Below are 17,116 nucleotides of genomic sequence, written 5' to 3'. Positions count from 1 at the left end.
TTCATTTCAAAGGAGCTTTAGTGGCATGAGACAAAATAGGTTTGCATTGCCAAAGCAAGTGTCAAAACATAATAAAATCAATTTAAGAAAAAAATGGTACACTCGGTACAGAACACTATGGTACTACTAGTAGTCCTTAGGGTGGTTGTATTCCAGTGGTGGAAAAAGTACTCAAATGTTTTACTTAAGTAAAAGTATCAATACTGCAATGTAGAAGTACTCCGTTACAAGTAAAAGTCCGGAATTCAAAATGGACTTGAGTAAAAGTACAAAAGTGTTGGTATCAAAATGTACTTAAAGCACCAAAAGTAAAATTACGAAAATGTTTGAAAATAGCAGATCTTCAAGCTCACAACGAGTCGCGATGCGACGCATTGTGAGCTTGTAGATCGGCTAAATAGCCTATGTATAAAATAGGACTGAAGTGGTTAATGTATGTTTTATAATGTAATAATTTATATCTGCTGCAAAGAACTAAAGTTTTCAAATAATTGTAGTGGAGTAAAAGTACAATATTTGCCTCTGAGATGTAGTGGAGTAGAAGTAAAAGGGTTGGAAATTGGAAATACTCAAGTAAAGTACTTAAGTAAATGTACTTAGTAACTTTCCACCACTGGTTCGCACATTGTTGTATTTCTCTGGAGTTTTTTTGTCGTTGGTCATGTTTTCAAACTCACTCTGGGTGTATGCAATCTGGGCATTACCTACCGTATGTATTCCATAGGGCCTTTACCACCACAGCAGAAATGGACAGTGTGTGCAGAGACGCCAAAAGGTAGACATTACCAGATGGTGTGGTGGTTGTGTTTTCAGCCGTAGTCTTTGGGTTAAGTTGACAGACCATTGGCTCCCAACTTCCTGTGTGTGGCTGGTGGCAATAGAGCTGTGATCTGGGCCCCCAAACAGCTGGAAGTGAGGAACACGGAGGGCCTCCAGATGTCCTGACTGACTACCTTGAATTGTTCAACGGGGGAGGCACTGTGTCATTAACCACTTAAAACCCTATACACTGTCAAGTCGCGAAAAATTGCTCGATCTTCGAGCTTTTGTAGATGTGCTATTTTTGCCAAATGTTCACCTATTTTCATAGAACGTATGCCTAATTGTGACATGCCCAGAATAGGGATGCTATAGGGTTCATGTGGTTAACAAAAGAGGGGGAACAAAGTGAAACCCAAGCCAGAGGGGAGGACTGCTTGCCGATCTGGTTGGAGAAAGGGTTCGTCAGAATTCGAATAGTGGTGAGTAGTGGTGGGAAAAAACGTTCATTTCAGTGAACGAACGACTTCGTTCACGGCAATGATTGGCTCAAATGATTCGGTCACGTTCTCGTTCAGTAGCGCTATTTTCTAGTGAAAGACACCATCGTGGGAGCGTTATTATTACGTCGCTCAAAGTGTGGTCCGGGGGACTCCCAGGGGTCCTTTAGGGCAGGGGTATTCAGGCGTTTTTCAGGCCAAGGACCCCCTAGCTGAGAGAGAGATGAAGCAGGGACCCCCACACATATTGTATAACATTGTGTTGTGTTTTAAAAAAATAGATAGCTTCATAGACTTGACAGCGCTATCATCAGTGTATGTTGGAATCATGTTAATGTGTATTTTCAGATATTTAACCACTTAAACCGTCAATACTTGGTAAACTTGACTTTTCACTCTGTACTTGGTCTTCTCTTTTTCCCCTCTACACCAAACCTCTTTGCTGAAAATAACTACGATCTACTACGAGGCGTTGTGGGCTTGTAGATCTGCCATTGTAGGCTAAAGTTCTCCTCAGAATAGGGATGCTAGGGTTCAAGTGGTTCATGTAAAACAAATAATCCTATCACACAAAGATTTGCCGGCCCTCCTGTAGTAACTCTGAGGACCCCCTAGGGTCCCGGACCCCCTGTTTAGGGGGTTTCAGTGGGTCCCCAGCAAAATGAGAAACACTTAAGCCCTATTTGACTTTTCGGCTATTTGAAAATAGCTGATCTACAAAGGTCACACGCGTTCTGAGCTTGCAGATCTGCAATGTTTTGGAAAACGTTGACAAATCTTGATTTTTTTTTTACATTAAATCTTCTCTTATGGGGTCCCTGCCCTGGCACGGAATCTTTTCAGATGGGGGTCCCCCGCAGCCAAATTACATCTCAATTTCGGGGTCCTTGACATGAAAATGTTTGAGAACCACTGATCTCTAGGGAATGCAGAGAGAAAGGGGGAAAAGGAAAGCGGGCTCAGAGACGAGAGGCAGACGGAATGCTAGAGCATGGTACGCAGGCCAGTCCTGACATGATTTAATGACCTGAGACGAATCCCGCTGCACAGAGGTTTATCCTACTAGGTCACTGACCCGTCTTCGCTTGACTTGGATTATTCTATGTGCAGATGAATGAATCCCTCATGGTATACGTCACCAGTGGTGTAAAGTAACTAAGGAGACCATGTACTCAAGTGCTGTACTTAAGTACAATTTTGAGGTTTTTTATTTTATTTTACTGGAGTATTTACAAATGTCAGTCTTTTACTTCTACTCCAATACATCTCAGAGGCAAATATTGTACTTTTTACTCCACTACAATTATTTGAAAACTTTATTTAGTAGTTACTTTGTAGATTTTGATTACCGGTATTATTACAAAACATGCATGAATCTCTTCAGCCCTATTTAAACTTTGGCCATTTGAAAATAGCCAATCTACAAGCTCGCGATGCGACGCGTTGTGAGCTATTTTCAAAAGATTTGTATACGTTTGAAAACTTGTGAAATGGGACATTCTGCATAATGAGTACTTTAACTTTTTTATTTTGATTCCAATACTTTTGTACTTTTACTCAAGTAAATTTAGACTTGTAACAGAGTATTTCTACATTGCAGTATTGATACTTCTACTTAAGCAAAACTATTTCCACGACTGCTCGTCACATCCCCGCTGACCGCAAGGGGGTCCGTGTTTACACACTCAAAGTTAAAGCTGCAAGTGAATAGAATGTTATTTGAACCAATCTGCATGGTAGAGTTAGAGTATGTTAATGCAATATAACTAACACGACTGCGGTGGTTGGACTCGGTCTCACAACCTGCTCTTCTATCTAGCTATTTTAGATCCTGTGGTCAGTAGGACCACTACAGGTTGACGAGAGGTATTGCGAGAATCACTCGCCTTCGCAAACTTGCTCTCTGTTGTAGCTCAACGGTAGAAACAGGGCTCCCACGGTCATGAAATATTTTGAATTTAGAAAAACAGTTTTCCAGGCCTGGAAAAGGTTTGGAATTAATCAAATGTTTTGGAAAATATTCGTCTCTGTCGGGTGGAAACTGTTATTTTACACGATTCGCGCCGTGTTTTGAGCTTGCGGATCTGCTACTTTTGATACTTTTGTGTGACGCTGTAGTATGATCAAGTAGGGCGTTAATTTACAAAAAAGCAAAGTTCAAATATGGCGATAAGAAGTTTCTGCCCGACAGCAACAAAATAAAAAAAATGTTGTCCAACATTACGTGAAAGACGTAACATGGTAAAATGCAGTGCTACGTGATACGTTGTTAGCTTGTAGATCTGTTCTTAACATGACTCGGGTCTGTCTCGTGCATTGATAGCACACTGGTTTAAGAGTCTCATTATTGCACGGTATGATTGCTATAGGCCTGGAAATGGGGTAAAATAGAAATAGAAAAGTAGAAATGTTGCCGCTTGCGTGTTGGGGCCCGGGTTTCGAAAACCCGGGTAGAACATGAAAGTTACGGATTGCAGCTTTAAATGAACACTCTGGGACTTTTTTGCTCTGTAGCCACAAACGGGAAAGAAAAGTAAGATACCCGGTTTGTATGTTTTCACAAACGGGTACAACTTAAAGATAACGTTTACAAAGACTGTTATTACAGTGCAAGGGCTTTACTTTAGATTCAAAATATCCATATGTAGAGTGAGTGCCACAGGAAGAGGCAGGCCAAGCCTGGGAGAGTCTGGTGAGGAATGACAGAGAGAGAGAGAGAGAGACAGAAAGAGAGAGAGAGAAGAAAAAAAAAGAACTCTTGTGAAAGAATTCTGGATATTTTTCTTTGCTGGCAGGAAAAGATGTAGTTTCTCACAGAAGGACATAAGGGTCGTTGATAGTTTAGTTTCAGGCCTAGAGTAGACCAGTCCAGACATCAAGAGCATGGTCTCTCCCATGGGGGAAAACAATTTTGAAGGAAGATAACAGGATGAAGGGAAGGATGGGCGATTGCGGCACTGCAACTGGTCCCTGTGTGATTAATTATCAACGGGGAAAACCTGCTGAGAGCCCGTGGTCTTTTAGGCTTTGTTACAGTCTGAACGTAAATCCGATTTGTTTCTCAAATCTGATCTTTAAGACTGACTGTCCACAGCTCCACACTGTTACTCGCAAGCGATAAGATCGGGTTTGTGTATGTTCAGACATCGCTGACTTATCTACATCGGTTGCTGTGGTAATGACGCAGCAACATAGGCATGGGGTCATCATGCTTTATCTTATACTCTGTCGTATGACTGTGTCACTCGCCGAAAACGGACGATATAGAAGCTCACAATGCAGCGCATAATTGCGGCGCACTGTGAGCTTGTAGATCGACTATTGTTGGCAAGCGGCGCCGATGCACGAGGAAGTATATAGCGTACTGTATATCAGGCTTCGGGTCCAAGTGTCCAGACTGAGACAAAAAAAAAAGAAATAAATCAGATTTGAATCACATTTCAAACCACAAAGAATGTGGTTCAAATCTGATTAGCAAAAATCCCCTTTCTTGTGATTTTTATTTTATACTGCTCAGATTGATCAAACCAATCTGACTCCAATCTGGATAGGCCAAAAGTCGAATGTGGGGCTGTCAGTCTGAACATTGCCTTATTAGCCTGTTTTTAGTAGCAGCAGATGTCTGGCCGAGCTGTCCATTCATACCTCACTGTGCTCTTCTTTTCTGTAGGACGTTTAGCCAAAAGAAGGCAGCGGTAGAGAGAGACTACGCTCAGGTGAGTAACGCTTCTCTCTCTCTCTCTCTCTCTCTCTCTCTCTCTCTCTCTCTCTCTCTCTCTCTCTCTCTCTCCTCTTTTCTCACAGTGCTTTTGACGCTAGTGGAGGCCGCTTGGTTCCTGCCTTGTCATTTGCAACTCCAAAAATAGACACCGCGTTTCGCAGTATTGCCCCACAAAGACGCCATATGAGATTCAAGTCTGGGTTAAGGCTATATGGCGTTGAGGTTGTGGTCCGTCCGTGGGACGATCATGGTTGGGCTTGTGGTCAGATAACTCATGGATGGTGACATGCCACAGGAAAACACCACATCAGAGGGACGTGCACGCATTAGTGATCCTCTCTGGCTCGGTTCCTCCTCGCTGTGTTGTTTTGCCCACAGCTTCCTGGGGATGTCAATTGACTGTCTAGAAAATCCCCTATCTTCTGCTTGGCTCTGTTCCGGCTTTGCATCCCGGTGTGGAATGTCCGCCACCGCTGTGAGAAAGAGAGGGGGCCACATGGCACTGGACTTATCCAACCTGTAACCTTATACGCGCTTGTTTACACATGTGCGTCTGATCGCCGTCTAGGTTGACTTGAAAGGCACCGTAAAATACACGGTACATACAGTAATTGGGGGTGTCACCAAGAGCCACACATTGATAACCGTCATACTCAAGGATGCGTATGTCGTAAAATAAGGTTTATTTTATTATAGGCTGTACAAATAGCAACACCACACTGATAAAGACAGAGAGTGATGTTTGCAATTCCTGCCATCCCACCTGTTGGAAGAATGACCTGTGCAATCTTTACTTGTCGGTTATTGTGGTCAGTGTCACCTTTCAGTCAGTACACTAACAGTTAAAATGGAGTTAAACTAAAACCAAATTAAAAGAACTGGATGACTGTACTGCAGACGGAGCATACAGTGCTTTGCTTTGTTTGATATTCGTGGAAGCCATTAGATTCCGTTCATTTCTGTACGCTGTACGGTATGAAAATCAACATGCAGAGACTTTAAACTTGCTTGAGACAGGTTTTCCTACACAGTGAACCTTATGGCACATTTATTTTTGTCACGTTACGTTATCATTGCCTTTTAATGCATTATACAGATTGAGGTGTACATTTACTGCAGTCTAGATGAAATGAGTACCAACATGTAAAAGATTGTTTTACATGTTGAAAATGTGTCCATAATGACCTCTTCGCTGATGTTTAGTCAACATCGATTCAATTATTCTGGTAGGTTCTTTTATGTCTTAATTGAGAGGACATGTAAACACAAAATCTAAAAAATAAATGCCATTAACAGCTGTGCTATTACTATTTTGTTATTGTACTATAGTTATTAATCACGGATGCAGTTGATACATTTCCTGTCATTTTTCACCACTACCTATAACTCTGAAAAGTGCTAACTATAAGGATTGCATCCGTATTCACACACATTTCATGGCACCTACATTTTTGAACCACGGTCAGCCCATTTAAAATTACGAGCACATCTGTCAGCTGAATCAACTGTCCAGTGTTCAACTGCAAGTTGAATGTCCAAGACTAAACTGGATTCTAATTGTCTCAAATCAATTAGTTTTGTATCGTGTTTCAATCTGCCTTAATCTCTCCATCCCAGCTTTTAATGGATTTTAATTTGACACTTGATATAGTTAATACTTTATTATTCTTTAATATTCAAGCTATTTGGGAGGAATAAGTGAAAGAGCAGGCCTACTGTACACTATATTCCCATTTCATAGGGCAAGTGGAACATTTGAGTATATTCAAGTTATATTTTTGGGGATAATATATTCAGACATTATTTACCTCATTGTCTGAAGATTTTGCAAGTGCACATGCATGTCACGCCTACTTTGGTCATTTAATAGTGCTTTGTTATAGAGCCAGACCGATATCACAATTTTCGTGTCCGGTTTTGGAGAGTCCTAGACCAACAATTACCGATGTTTTGACTGATATTTAAAAAAAAAGCAGATCTACAAGCTCACAACACGTCGCATTGCGACACATTATAAACTTGTTGTGAGCTGCTGAGCTTGTTTTGAGCTGCATTTATTTTTGAAGATTTTCAAATATTTGCAAAAACCTTTTGAACATTTTCAATAATGACTTGCCCAAAGCTGGGACACCAGGTTGAAAGTGTTTAATAATACGGACACATCAGCTGCATAATTGCGGATGCCGATGTCGTCATAATGGCCGATATATCAGCCAAACTGATATAACCGTCAGGCTGGTACTTTATTGGTCACCATGATTCATCACTAGATTAAACTGAAACAGTGAAATGGCACCGCTTCTGCAGAGCTGCCTCAGTGGACCTGTATTTCTGTTGTATCGTTCAGAGTTTGAATGTTATTATTCACACTGACTTTTTAGCATAAGTTGGAGCAGGGGCGTAGCCATGGGTGGGCCTGGGTGGGCCGTGACCACCCACATAGAGAGCTGGCCCACACAATCGATTTTGCAAAAAAAAAAAAAAAGGGATTTTTTTTTGTAAACATTTTTTATAATTACTTTTTGGATTAAAAAAATCGGTAAAATCAGGCAAAAATAAGAATTAAATAACATAAACCTAACCCTAAAATCGAAATAAAGTTAAAAAACGCCCAATATCCGCGCAATATCTGCGCAATATCCGCGCAATAACCGCAAATTTTCGGAGACACGTGCACGCTCGCTGCGTGCACGTGCACGTGCCCACCCGCTCCTGCTCAGGCCCAGCCTATACTAGCGTTCTGGCTGCGCCACTGAGTTGGAGTCCATGAAGTACCAATGAAAATGCAGTGGTGTAAAGTAACTAAGTACATTTACTTAAGTACATTTTTGAGATATTTTTTACTTTACTGGAGTATTTCCCATTTTCCATACTTTTACTTCTACGCCACTACATCTCCGAGGCAAATATTGTACTTTTACTCCACTACAATTTGACAGCTTTAGTTACTTTGCAGATTTAGATTATTATCACAAAACATACATTAACCACTTCAGCCCTATATATTTCGGCCATTTGAAAATAGCCGATCTACAAGCTCACAATGCGTCGCGAGTGTGAGCTTGTAGATCTGCTATTTTCATACGATTTTTATATATTTGAACTATTGAAATGGGACATTCTGCACAATGAGTACTTACCAATACTTTTGTACTTGTACTCAATAAAATGCCTTACTTTTACTTTAACAGAGTATTTCTATACTGCAGTATTGATACTTTTACTTAAGTAAAAAATGTGAGTATTTTTTCCACCACTTTTCTGTTCTGTTTACAAGCAAGAAACTATGCAGCTAACTATCCATCGACAGATATTTGACCAGCCAAGGTTAGTTCAGTCACTGTCTCCAGCCTTCTGCTCTTCACAGCTGTGTGTTGGTATCCGTTAAGAGGGTAAAGGTCACCCCGCAGCCCAACTATTGTAATCGTGTGTGTGTGTGTGTGTGTGTGTGTGTGTGTGTGTGTGTGTGTGTGTGTGTGTGTGTGTGTGTGTGTGTGTGTGTGTGTGTGTGTGTGTGTGTGTGTGTGTGTGTGTGTGTGTGTGTGTGTGTGTGTGTGTGTGTGTGTGTGTGTGTGTGTGTGTGTGTGTGTGTGTGTGTGTGTGTGATCAGCACTGCACCAATAATGCCAGTCTACAGTAAATTATTAATAGACTAGAAAGGTGCACTTGATGGAGCGCAAATCTCTCACTCCTTTGCCTCCCTCCATTGCCATGGGGGGGGGGGGGTATGATAATTTAAAGGATGCTGATCATTAATGGCTGTCGATTATGTTTGTACAGGGCCAGAGTGGGAACACAAATCAGGCTGGGAATGTAAAAGACATCAATCCCCATCTCTGTCCAAATGTACATAAAAATAATAAAGTAGTTGGACGTTGCGTTCGTGATATATGGTGTTTTTTGTAAAAAAAAGAAAAAGAGAAGAAAAAGCCAGTTACAGCTAAATGTATAGAATATCAGAAAGCAGTTTGACGCTCATTTTCACATGACTCCCAAGATCACATGTACCGAATTTGGTGAAGATTGGTCTAAAGAAAAATTAAAAACTGTGTTACCAACAAGTTATCACATTTGTGGAATATGAGTCAACAAAAGTGAAATTGCTTTTGGCTCTGATTAGAGGCTCTGATTACAGCAACAAAACATATTTTTGTAAAATAATTATATTAGTTTATTAGGGCACACAATATACTTGACATTAATAAACCATTTGAAAAGCATAGCGTTTGTAAGATTGTGGAATCATTTTCAGATTCCCCTATAGACTCTCCGGCTGTCGTGTTTTATCCAGGGACTGCTTTCGGTTAGACTTTTCGATTCAATCAGTGCTTTCAACTGCATTAAAAAAGCAACAATAATGTAACTATGACAAAAAAATTATGCTGACAGAAATTTCCGTGTTGGATTACCCATCTCCAGCAAGTTTACAGTCTGCAAATTGATTTTCATACCATACTGAAATGAATGGAAGCAAATGGCTTTCTTGGAAGAGGAAAAAACAAAAACAAAACTTGGTATGCTTTGGAAAATGGTCTGCAGTATTGCCAAGTATACCTTGAGTCATAGCCAGTGGGCTGCATGCCAGACCGCTGATATGGTTTAATTTGTTAAAAAGGCTTGCTGGACTAGGTCATGCAAGAGCATCATTGTAGATGGGTCGGCTCCATTTACAAATGTCAGTGATGTCACTGGGACATCTCCTAGCTGAAGATGAATGGGCTACATCAACGGCACAGTAGTTTAATGATCTTGGCATTACAAATGGAGTTATTTTAGGTGACCGGTGGACGGTACGTTTGACCACATGGGGTTATACTGTCCCCGGTTCGATTCCGGCTGGAGGCTTGTATTGAAAGCCCCCCCCCCTCCTCTTTCTCTCTCTCTCTCTCTCTGCCCTCTGTTTCCTGTCTCCCGACTATCCTATTTAAATAAAGCCATAAACCTGAATGGCAATCATTTCAGGAGGTAAGTTAGCCGTCTGGTCTGTCCCCTGTCGGGTTTTGGTGAACCAACGGACATAGTTTACCTTTTTTTAAAGGGACTGAAAATTGTTTTTGAGAGAGTGGTATTGTGGTCTGGATTTTGTTATTCATTAGCTATTGCCAGAATAACAAATCTAAAAATGCTTTCCAGCCAAACATAATATCTATAAGTGAAAGCAGGAACCAAAATAGTTAAAGTGTAACTTAGTAGTGGATGATACTTCCTCTGTACCAGTTTACCAGCCATCTCCCAGATGGGAAGCTATCCATGATTGTGGTGAAGTATTAGTTAGACTTTGTGTACTGTAAGAGCAGCAGATGTCTTGCATGGACACCGGTTGAATAGCAGTTTGTGTGTGTGGGCCATAATGTTGGGGGGCTGAGGCAACATGAGGAAGGCTAGCTCCGTAGCTGGAGATGACCTGGACAATCTGGAGGTGGTGTGCGGAGGGGAGGATGAGAAGGAAGCTGAACGCTTTCCTGGGGAACCCCTCTCTTCCTCTATGATGAGCTAGTGATGATGAGGAGCACATTTAGCCACAGACTCATGCCTCCTATTGATAGACTCTACATATGTCCCTCATTCACTCATTCAGATACTGTACGTATCTAGGGTAAGCAGCTCAGTATGTTATTTTATCTTTATTTCTTTGTCTTACCTGTACCTCTCCTGGGTTTCATTCTTGCTGCCATGATACCTGTATCATGGCATGCAGGGATCAATGCAGGGATCAAAGGTTTATCTAATCTTATATTATTATATAGTCCGTCCACTAGTCATGTATCCACTAATCAGAGTGCCGGCCATTGAACCAAAGTGGGTCAGACAGGCTCTGAAATGAATCACTTCTTTCACTTTGATCCCCCCCCCCCCCCCCCCCCCACTGCCCTCCCAAATCTACTTCTTCTTCTCCTGCCCTCTTTCTCTTACACCTGCAAGCCGCCATGACCATTACCCGATTGATATTCAAATCACAGAAAGTGATAAAATGTCCCCCTCTGTGCGTCTCTTCCTCCACCGTCTCGCCCTCCCTACACACCATTCAGGCATGTCCGCTCTGCTAGATCAGTTGGCCATTCTCTCTCTGACTCCCACAATGGCCGGGCTTGTGGTGGGCTTGGGCCTTTGGCACCCAAGCCCACCGAGACCAATGGGTTCAGAAGGGGAGGCCAAGAGTGCACCAGGACAGGATAAAGAAACGATAGATTAACTAATTTACTTCAGTTCAACTAAACCGCTCCCTTCACTCAACTTGCTGATGCCAGGAGGCAAATCCATTCTGTTGAAACTAAGTGAAAAGGGGGAAAAATCTAATAATTAGGGCTGAAAGTTATTTCCCTAATTTTCCTGATTCAGTCAATTCTGCCCAAATGATGGTTTTAGCTCCACTAGTGACACAAGGGTCTATACCAGGGGTCTTCAACGTTTTCAGGCCAAGGACCCCCTAGCTGAGACAGGGATGAAGCAGGGACCCCCTCTATATTGTATACAATTGTGTTTCAGGTTGAACTTTTTTTGTATTAGGCCTTAGCCGATCTACAAGCTCACAACACCGCAGCACGAGGGGTTGTGAGCTTGTAGATCTGATTTTTTTTGGATTAAGTTCTCCTCAGAATAGGGATGCAATGGTTCAAGTGGTTAATGTAGTAACTCTGAGGACCCCCTAGGGGTCACGGACCCCCTGTTGAAGACCTCTGGTATATACGGATGACGATGTTATTCCATCCATCCATCCGCCACTTAGCTCCTGAACGAATATGACTGGCTGGATTGATTAGAATTTGCTGTGCACCTTCATGCTCCCTGGAGGATGAACCCTGCGTCTAATGTAACTCTTGTGGTTTTGGGTGGGCAATTAGCAGTGTGAATAAGATGACACTGGACTTCACTGTATTGTATAATCATACCCCAACCACTTCATGTTTTATCTTCATGAAGGCATTGAAAATAGAGCTTATCTACTCAGCTGGATCTCACCTTTGACCATAGTATTATATATGTTAAAGGTTAGTGAGTATTTTGAGCTCTGGTTTCATTTGGTATTATTTACATTACTTACCTCCAGGGTATGTTGATATTATTCACTTTTCTCAGTTGGTATGGACCTGCTGGCTGCTGCTTCTGTGTTGAAATGGAGTTTACAGAGACCACTCCAAAAACACCATTAGCAAAAGATTCCACAGAAATGAAAACATTGCTGCATTAACCTTTTAGTATTATTAAATATTCACGGTCGTATTTTATGTATGTATACTTCATCAAACGACCATTTTTGCACAACACAAATGATTACAAAAGTTGTCGACACTTTGTGTCACTTTTGTTGTCATTCAGCAAACATAAATTTGGCTTTAAGGTAGCTCTATCTTTTGACAATATAAATTATATAACTAGACTTTCAGGCCTGAAATCTAGTCTGTATTGTGCAGATCAGAGCAATGGTCACAGAGTCATGGCCATTTGAAATGTTAAGCACTGCTCTAACACAATTTAGGTTTTAAACTGTGACTATTCTCAATGCAAGACCCCTGAACAGTGTTTGTGCCAAGTTTGGTGCAGATTGGAGCATCGGTGCACCTGTGGCCCCTCTGAGCCACTGGGTGTGACTATTGCCATGGCAGAGCGCCGCTGAACACTGTTTGTGCCAAGTTTAGTGTGGATCGGAGTAATGTTGCGCCAACGCAATGGCCCCTGGTGTGGCTATTATCAAGGCAGACCCCTGGACACTGTTTGTGCCAGGTTTGGTGTGGATTCTTGGAGCAGCTAGTAGCCCTGTTGTGTTTATGACAGACCCCCTGTAGAGGTGTTTGTGCCAAGTTTGGTGCGGATCGGAGCAACAGCGTGCCTCGCGAGTCCGGGTGATACGTTTGTGACGTACACGGTCCACCGTGAATTTAAAACAAATTGTAATCATTTTATTTTGGTTCTTTCCTCTAATAAGACTAGGTATCATAGTTAGTTGGGTTAGTAGCTTTGAATATATCTCACAGTTGCATTAGCTCACCTGTGCAACGATGCCAAGTTTTCTGTCAGTCTGTCACTTTATTTTTGTGAAAGCAGAATATCTCCTTGACATACCAAAGTATACACTGAAAAACGCCAGAAATATTTCTCCCCTCTTTTTTTCTTCCTCTCTCCTGCTGTTTACTCTGCCCTTCTATTTCAGCTCCTCAAAGGCTAACCTCACTGTTGGCCTGGGAGGAGGAACCTAATATATCTCCGGGGGAGAATGTGGTCAAAAATAAATTTCATTTTTTTTCTCCAAAAATGAGCCTACCTCAGCTTAAAAACCCAGCAAGCAAGCGGGCCAGTAAACTGTGCCCTTGCTAACAGGTGAATGAGTCCGTCGAGTGCTGAATCCCATCCAAATGTAGATAACTGTAAAAGATATTGTGAGATAGTCTAGCACACAGGTTTTCAAAGTGGGGGACACCAGGTATATATATACAAAATAAATGTATTATATGTATTATATCAAATTGCAGATCCATAAGATCACGATGTGTGATGATGCATTGTGTTATGAGCTTGTAGATCTGCTAACGTATCTATTGTCTTTCTTTTCTTTTCTTTTTTAAAAGCCGTCTCTCAATCGGTGGGCTTGGCAGGGGGTGCTTGGCTTGGAATCGTTTGAGAACCCCATGCCTGGTCTTGCAAATTGCTGAAGGGAATCCAATGAGTTGAACTTGGAGCGGTCTCTTTAGACTAGAGCCAGAGAGATTTGACTCATTGAAATGTTTTAGGGCCCCGTGTAGTCAGGGCTGTTGTCCATCTTAACCACTTAAACCCCATATGGTTGACCGGAGTCCCTCAGGGCTCTATTCTAGTGAATCTTTTATTTTCTGATATTGTGGGGGAAAACTTTTGCTGAAAATAGCCGATCAACAAGCTCACAATTTGTCGATCTGCTATTTTCTGCAAAAGCTTTCCCCACAATACGAATGCTGGGGTTTAAGTGGTTAAATTGTGCTAATTAGACAGTGCGTTATCTGGCGCAAAAGGGGTTGTAAAGGAGCACTTCACCCATTTTCTTTTAGATCTTTTTGGGGGCTTTTATGCCTTTACTGACAGGAAATGGGGAGTGACATGCAGCAAAGGCCGTCGGGACTTGAACCTGAACCCGTCGGGATTTGAACCCGCGACACACTGTCAGGCCTGGACCTCTACGCCAGCTGTCTTCTAGGCCACTTCACCCATTTTCAATCTTACCTTAGTATAATTGGTCCTTATCCTTACTAATGCTCATTATAAGATGGCACAATTTATGTCTACTCTCTGTGTCTCATTGATGGACTATGCGACAGTTCCAAAATCTGCCTACCACTGACATCAGGATTCCTTGGATTCCAAGCTAAAAACTACAGCCTTTCTCTTCCTGGAAAGTTGGCATGCTGACACAGAAGCCATTGTTCTAGCATTAATTTAAAAGCAAGAAAGTTTGAAATCTTTACCTAACTACTTAACCTGCCTACTGATGATGTCGCTGGTAGGCAGGTTTCTGCTCTGTCCGCAGACCCTCTCTGAGACGCAGAGTGAGTAGCCTGCTGCAACCCTCCTGATTTCGTGTATAAAGGGGCGTGTGTATAGAGCCGGCGAGAGACGGCGCCTGATCCCATTGGTTCACCGATCTGTCCGTCAACCCCCGCCCCGTTAACATTACGAGCGACGCCCACTGCACTCTGGTTGGTTGGGAAATGAAACACTTCCTCATACCCAGTACAGGCTATAGTTGGGCCAGGCTTTTATTTTTTAGCAAAACTAAGCAATAAAAGCCTGGAGATCGAGGCTACAGAGTGAGTAAACAGACATCTTGTGATGAGCAGTATGAATGAAGATCGATCGAAAATGGGTGAAGTGGTCCTTAGACAAGAGTGTATTCTCCCAGTCCCTTTAAGAGAAGGTGCTTTGCTCTTTAAATGATGGATTAGAGGAGACACAAACAATTCTTTGCTAAGGAAAAGTGAAGGTGTGCGACCGACGAGCAGTATTAATAATGTGAGACATTTCAGTCACATCTTGACAGATTAAGTAGCCTAATTGGGCAGGAGGAGCCTGCTTCTCCTGTTTCTGTAGCATAAGGTGGCTTAATGTACAAATACATCCCCCAGCCATGATGTATAATTAAGTACACCCCCTGGACATGATGCTAGCATGTTGCAGGGATTTAGCCCCGATCCAACCCTTGATGCTGAGTGCAATCGGGAGACATTGGTTCCCATTTGTATTGTGTTTGGTATGACCCAGCGGGGGAATTGAACCCCAACCTCCCAATCTCAGGGCGGACTCTAACCACAATAAGGCCACTGAGCTGGTTATACATCCATATCTTGCCTTAATGACTACCTCGTTTTCAGTTAATGTTCTTCTTTATGTAAAACACTAATTAAAACATGACAGAGAGTCCATGCGTCCCGTGTGTCCTTGTGTCGGAGCTCTATGAGCACTTTTGTTAACTGTTGTCCATTGAGAGAAACTGATAAAGAAAGCCATTAGGAAATGGGTTCATGACATTCTTTACAGGATGAGAGGTATTTGCAGATACCGGCTATAAAGTGTAGGCTACTACTAATTGAAATCTATTTTTCTCTCCCCTTCTCTCTCCCTTCCTTTCTCCTCACCGCTTGCTCCGTGCAAAGAGACCCGGGGCTCACCCAATGCAATGCAATATATTAATAATCTGGCCCAGATCATTAATTATTTTTCCTTTATTAAAGTCCCTCAGAAATGTCATCTACCATGATGGACAGGAGTGTTATTGTGTTGAATTCTTATGTATTTTGATTGAAACGGGTGGACCAGGTGGCCGTGCTGCTGGTCAGAATTAATGTCTTCTTCCTGCAGCCTAATATCTCCTCATGTCCATGAGACATCTGTGATATCTTGACAAATCAACATAATAATCATATGCTCATTCTCAGTTAGGCTATTTTTTAAACCACCTATTAAATCATGATGGACGGCTGCGTACTCCGTGCGTCAGTAGCCCTGAATATGATGATGACCTGTTCCTGTGTTGAGCGTTGCGCTGTCTAAATAGTCAGGAAATATCATTCTACACCATCACCATCACCATTAGTGACGTTAAGTTGGAGCTTTTTTTTCCTCTCTTCTCAATATAGCAATGCACCAGACCACAGCTCATTTTAAGACCATGGGCGCTCGATGGACACAAAATAATTTGGTATCTAAACAACCTGGGCACTGGGCGTGAAAATTGCCACTGCATCGGTTAGAAAATAGCAATGATAATTGCGATGCCCCTTTGCACCGTCTTGCCCCGAGTGAAAGACGGGGCCCTTAATGTTTTTTTTCTAGAACAAACCATAGCATGTGTTTCCATGTGTTGTGATTTACCAGCTGTCCTGTGGTTCATAGGCCATGGTCGCCAGGTCACAGACTTCTAAGCAGTCTTATCTGTAGATGAGACACGGGACATAGGCCGTGGCCTCTAGAGGTCAAAGTTCACCCCTTCTCTTTCTCTGTTTTTTTTCCTGACACTTACTCCTGCCCCCATCCCCCCACAGGCCCTTCAGAAGTTGGCCAATCAGTATCTAAAAAGGGAATGGCCAGACAGCCTATCAGAGGTAGAGGATCAAGCAGATCACAGGTAAGTTCACGTTTCAATATATTTATGGCGTCTTTTGTTCTAACATGACGTGAAACATGTAACATGGTAAAATGTAGTGCTGTGTGAGAGCGGCCAAATGTATACAGGACGTCACGTGACAAAAACAATAGATCTACAAGCTAACAACATGTTCCATTGTGATACGTTGTTAGCTTATAGATCTGTTATTTTTGTCACAGGACGCCTTCGCTCGAATCTGTCTTGGGGCATTGATAGCACACATGTGTAAGAGCCTCATTATTGCACCGTATGATTACTATAGGCCTGGAAATGGGGTAAAATACTTTGGAAAAGTTATGGAAAAGTTTTGAAAATTCATTGTTAAAAATGTGTGGGAACCCTGTCTAGTTGACTTGAATTTCATGTCAAAACCTGTGACCCACTGTGTATGTTTATAATGGCCTATTTCATGACATGGCATATTTCATGTCCTAGAGTGTTATATTAAAAGGGTCGTGAATTATGTTTTTGTAAAATAAATAATTATAATAAAAAGAAAGACAAAGGTTTTAAAAAAAAGTAAAA

At 42.0% G+C, this 17,116-nt stretch overlaps 1 protein-coding gene across 1 annotated transcript in view; it reads left to right on the top strand.

Moving 5' to 3' along the window:
- Window positions 1–17,116, top strand: part of LOC308090296 (F-BAR and double SH3 domains protein 2) — a 47,007-nt gene that overhangs the window by 6,179 nt on the left and 23,712 nt on the right. The window contains exons 3-4 of the mRNA XM_080435412.1: window positions 4,930–4,975; window positions 16,488–16,570. Of these exons, the coding sequence (XP_080291538.1) occupies window positions 4,930–4,975; window positions 16,488–16,570 (129 nt within the window). The remainder of the gene's footprint in view (window positions 1–4,929; window positions 4,976–16,487; window positions 16,571–17,116) is intronic.

This window comes from Gymnoscopelus braueri, assembly GCF_963280865.1.
Source record: "Gymnoscopelus braueri genome assembly, chromosome: 8".
NCBI lineage: Eukaryota > Metazoa > Chordata > Actinopteri > Myctophiformes > Myctophidae > Gymnoscopelus > Gymnoscopelus braueri.
The sequence above is the reverse complement of the archived record's forward strand: the minus strand, read 5'-3'. Positions and strand labels throughout refer to the sequence as shown.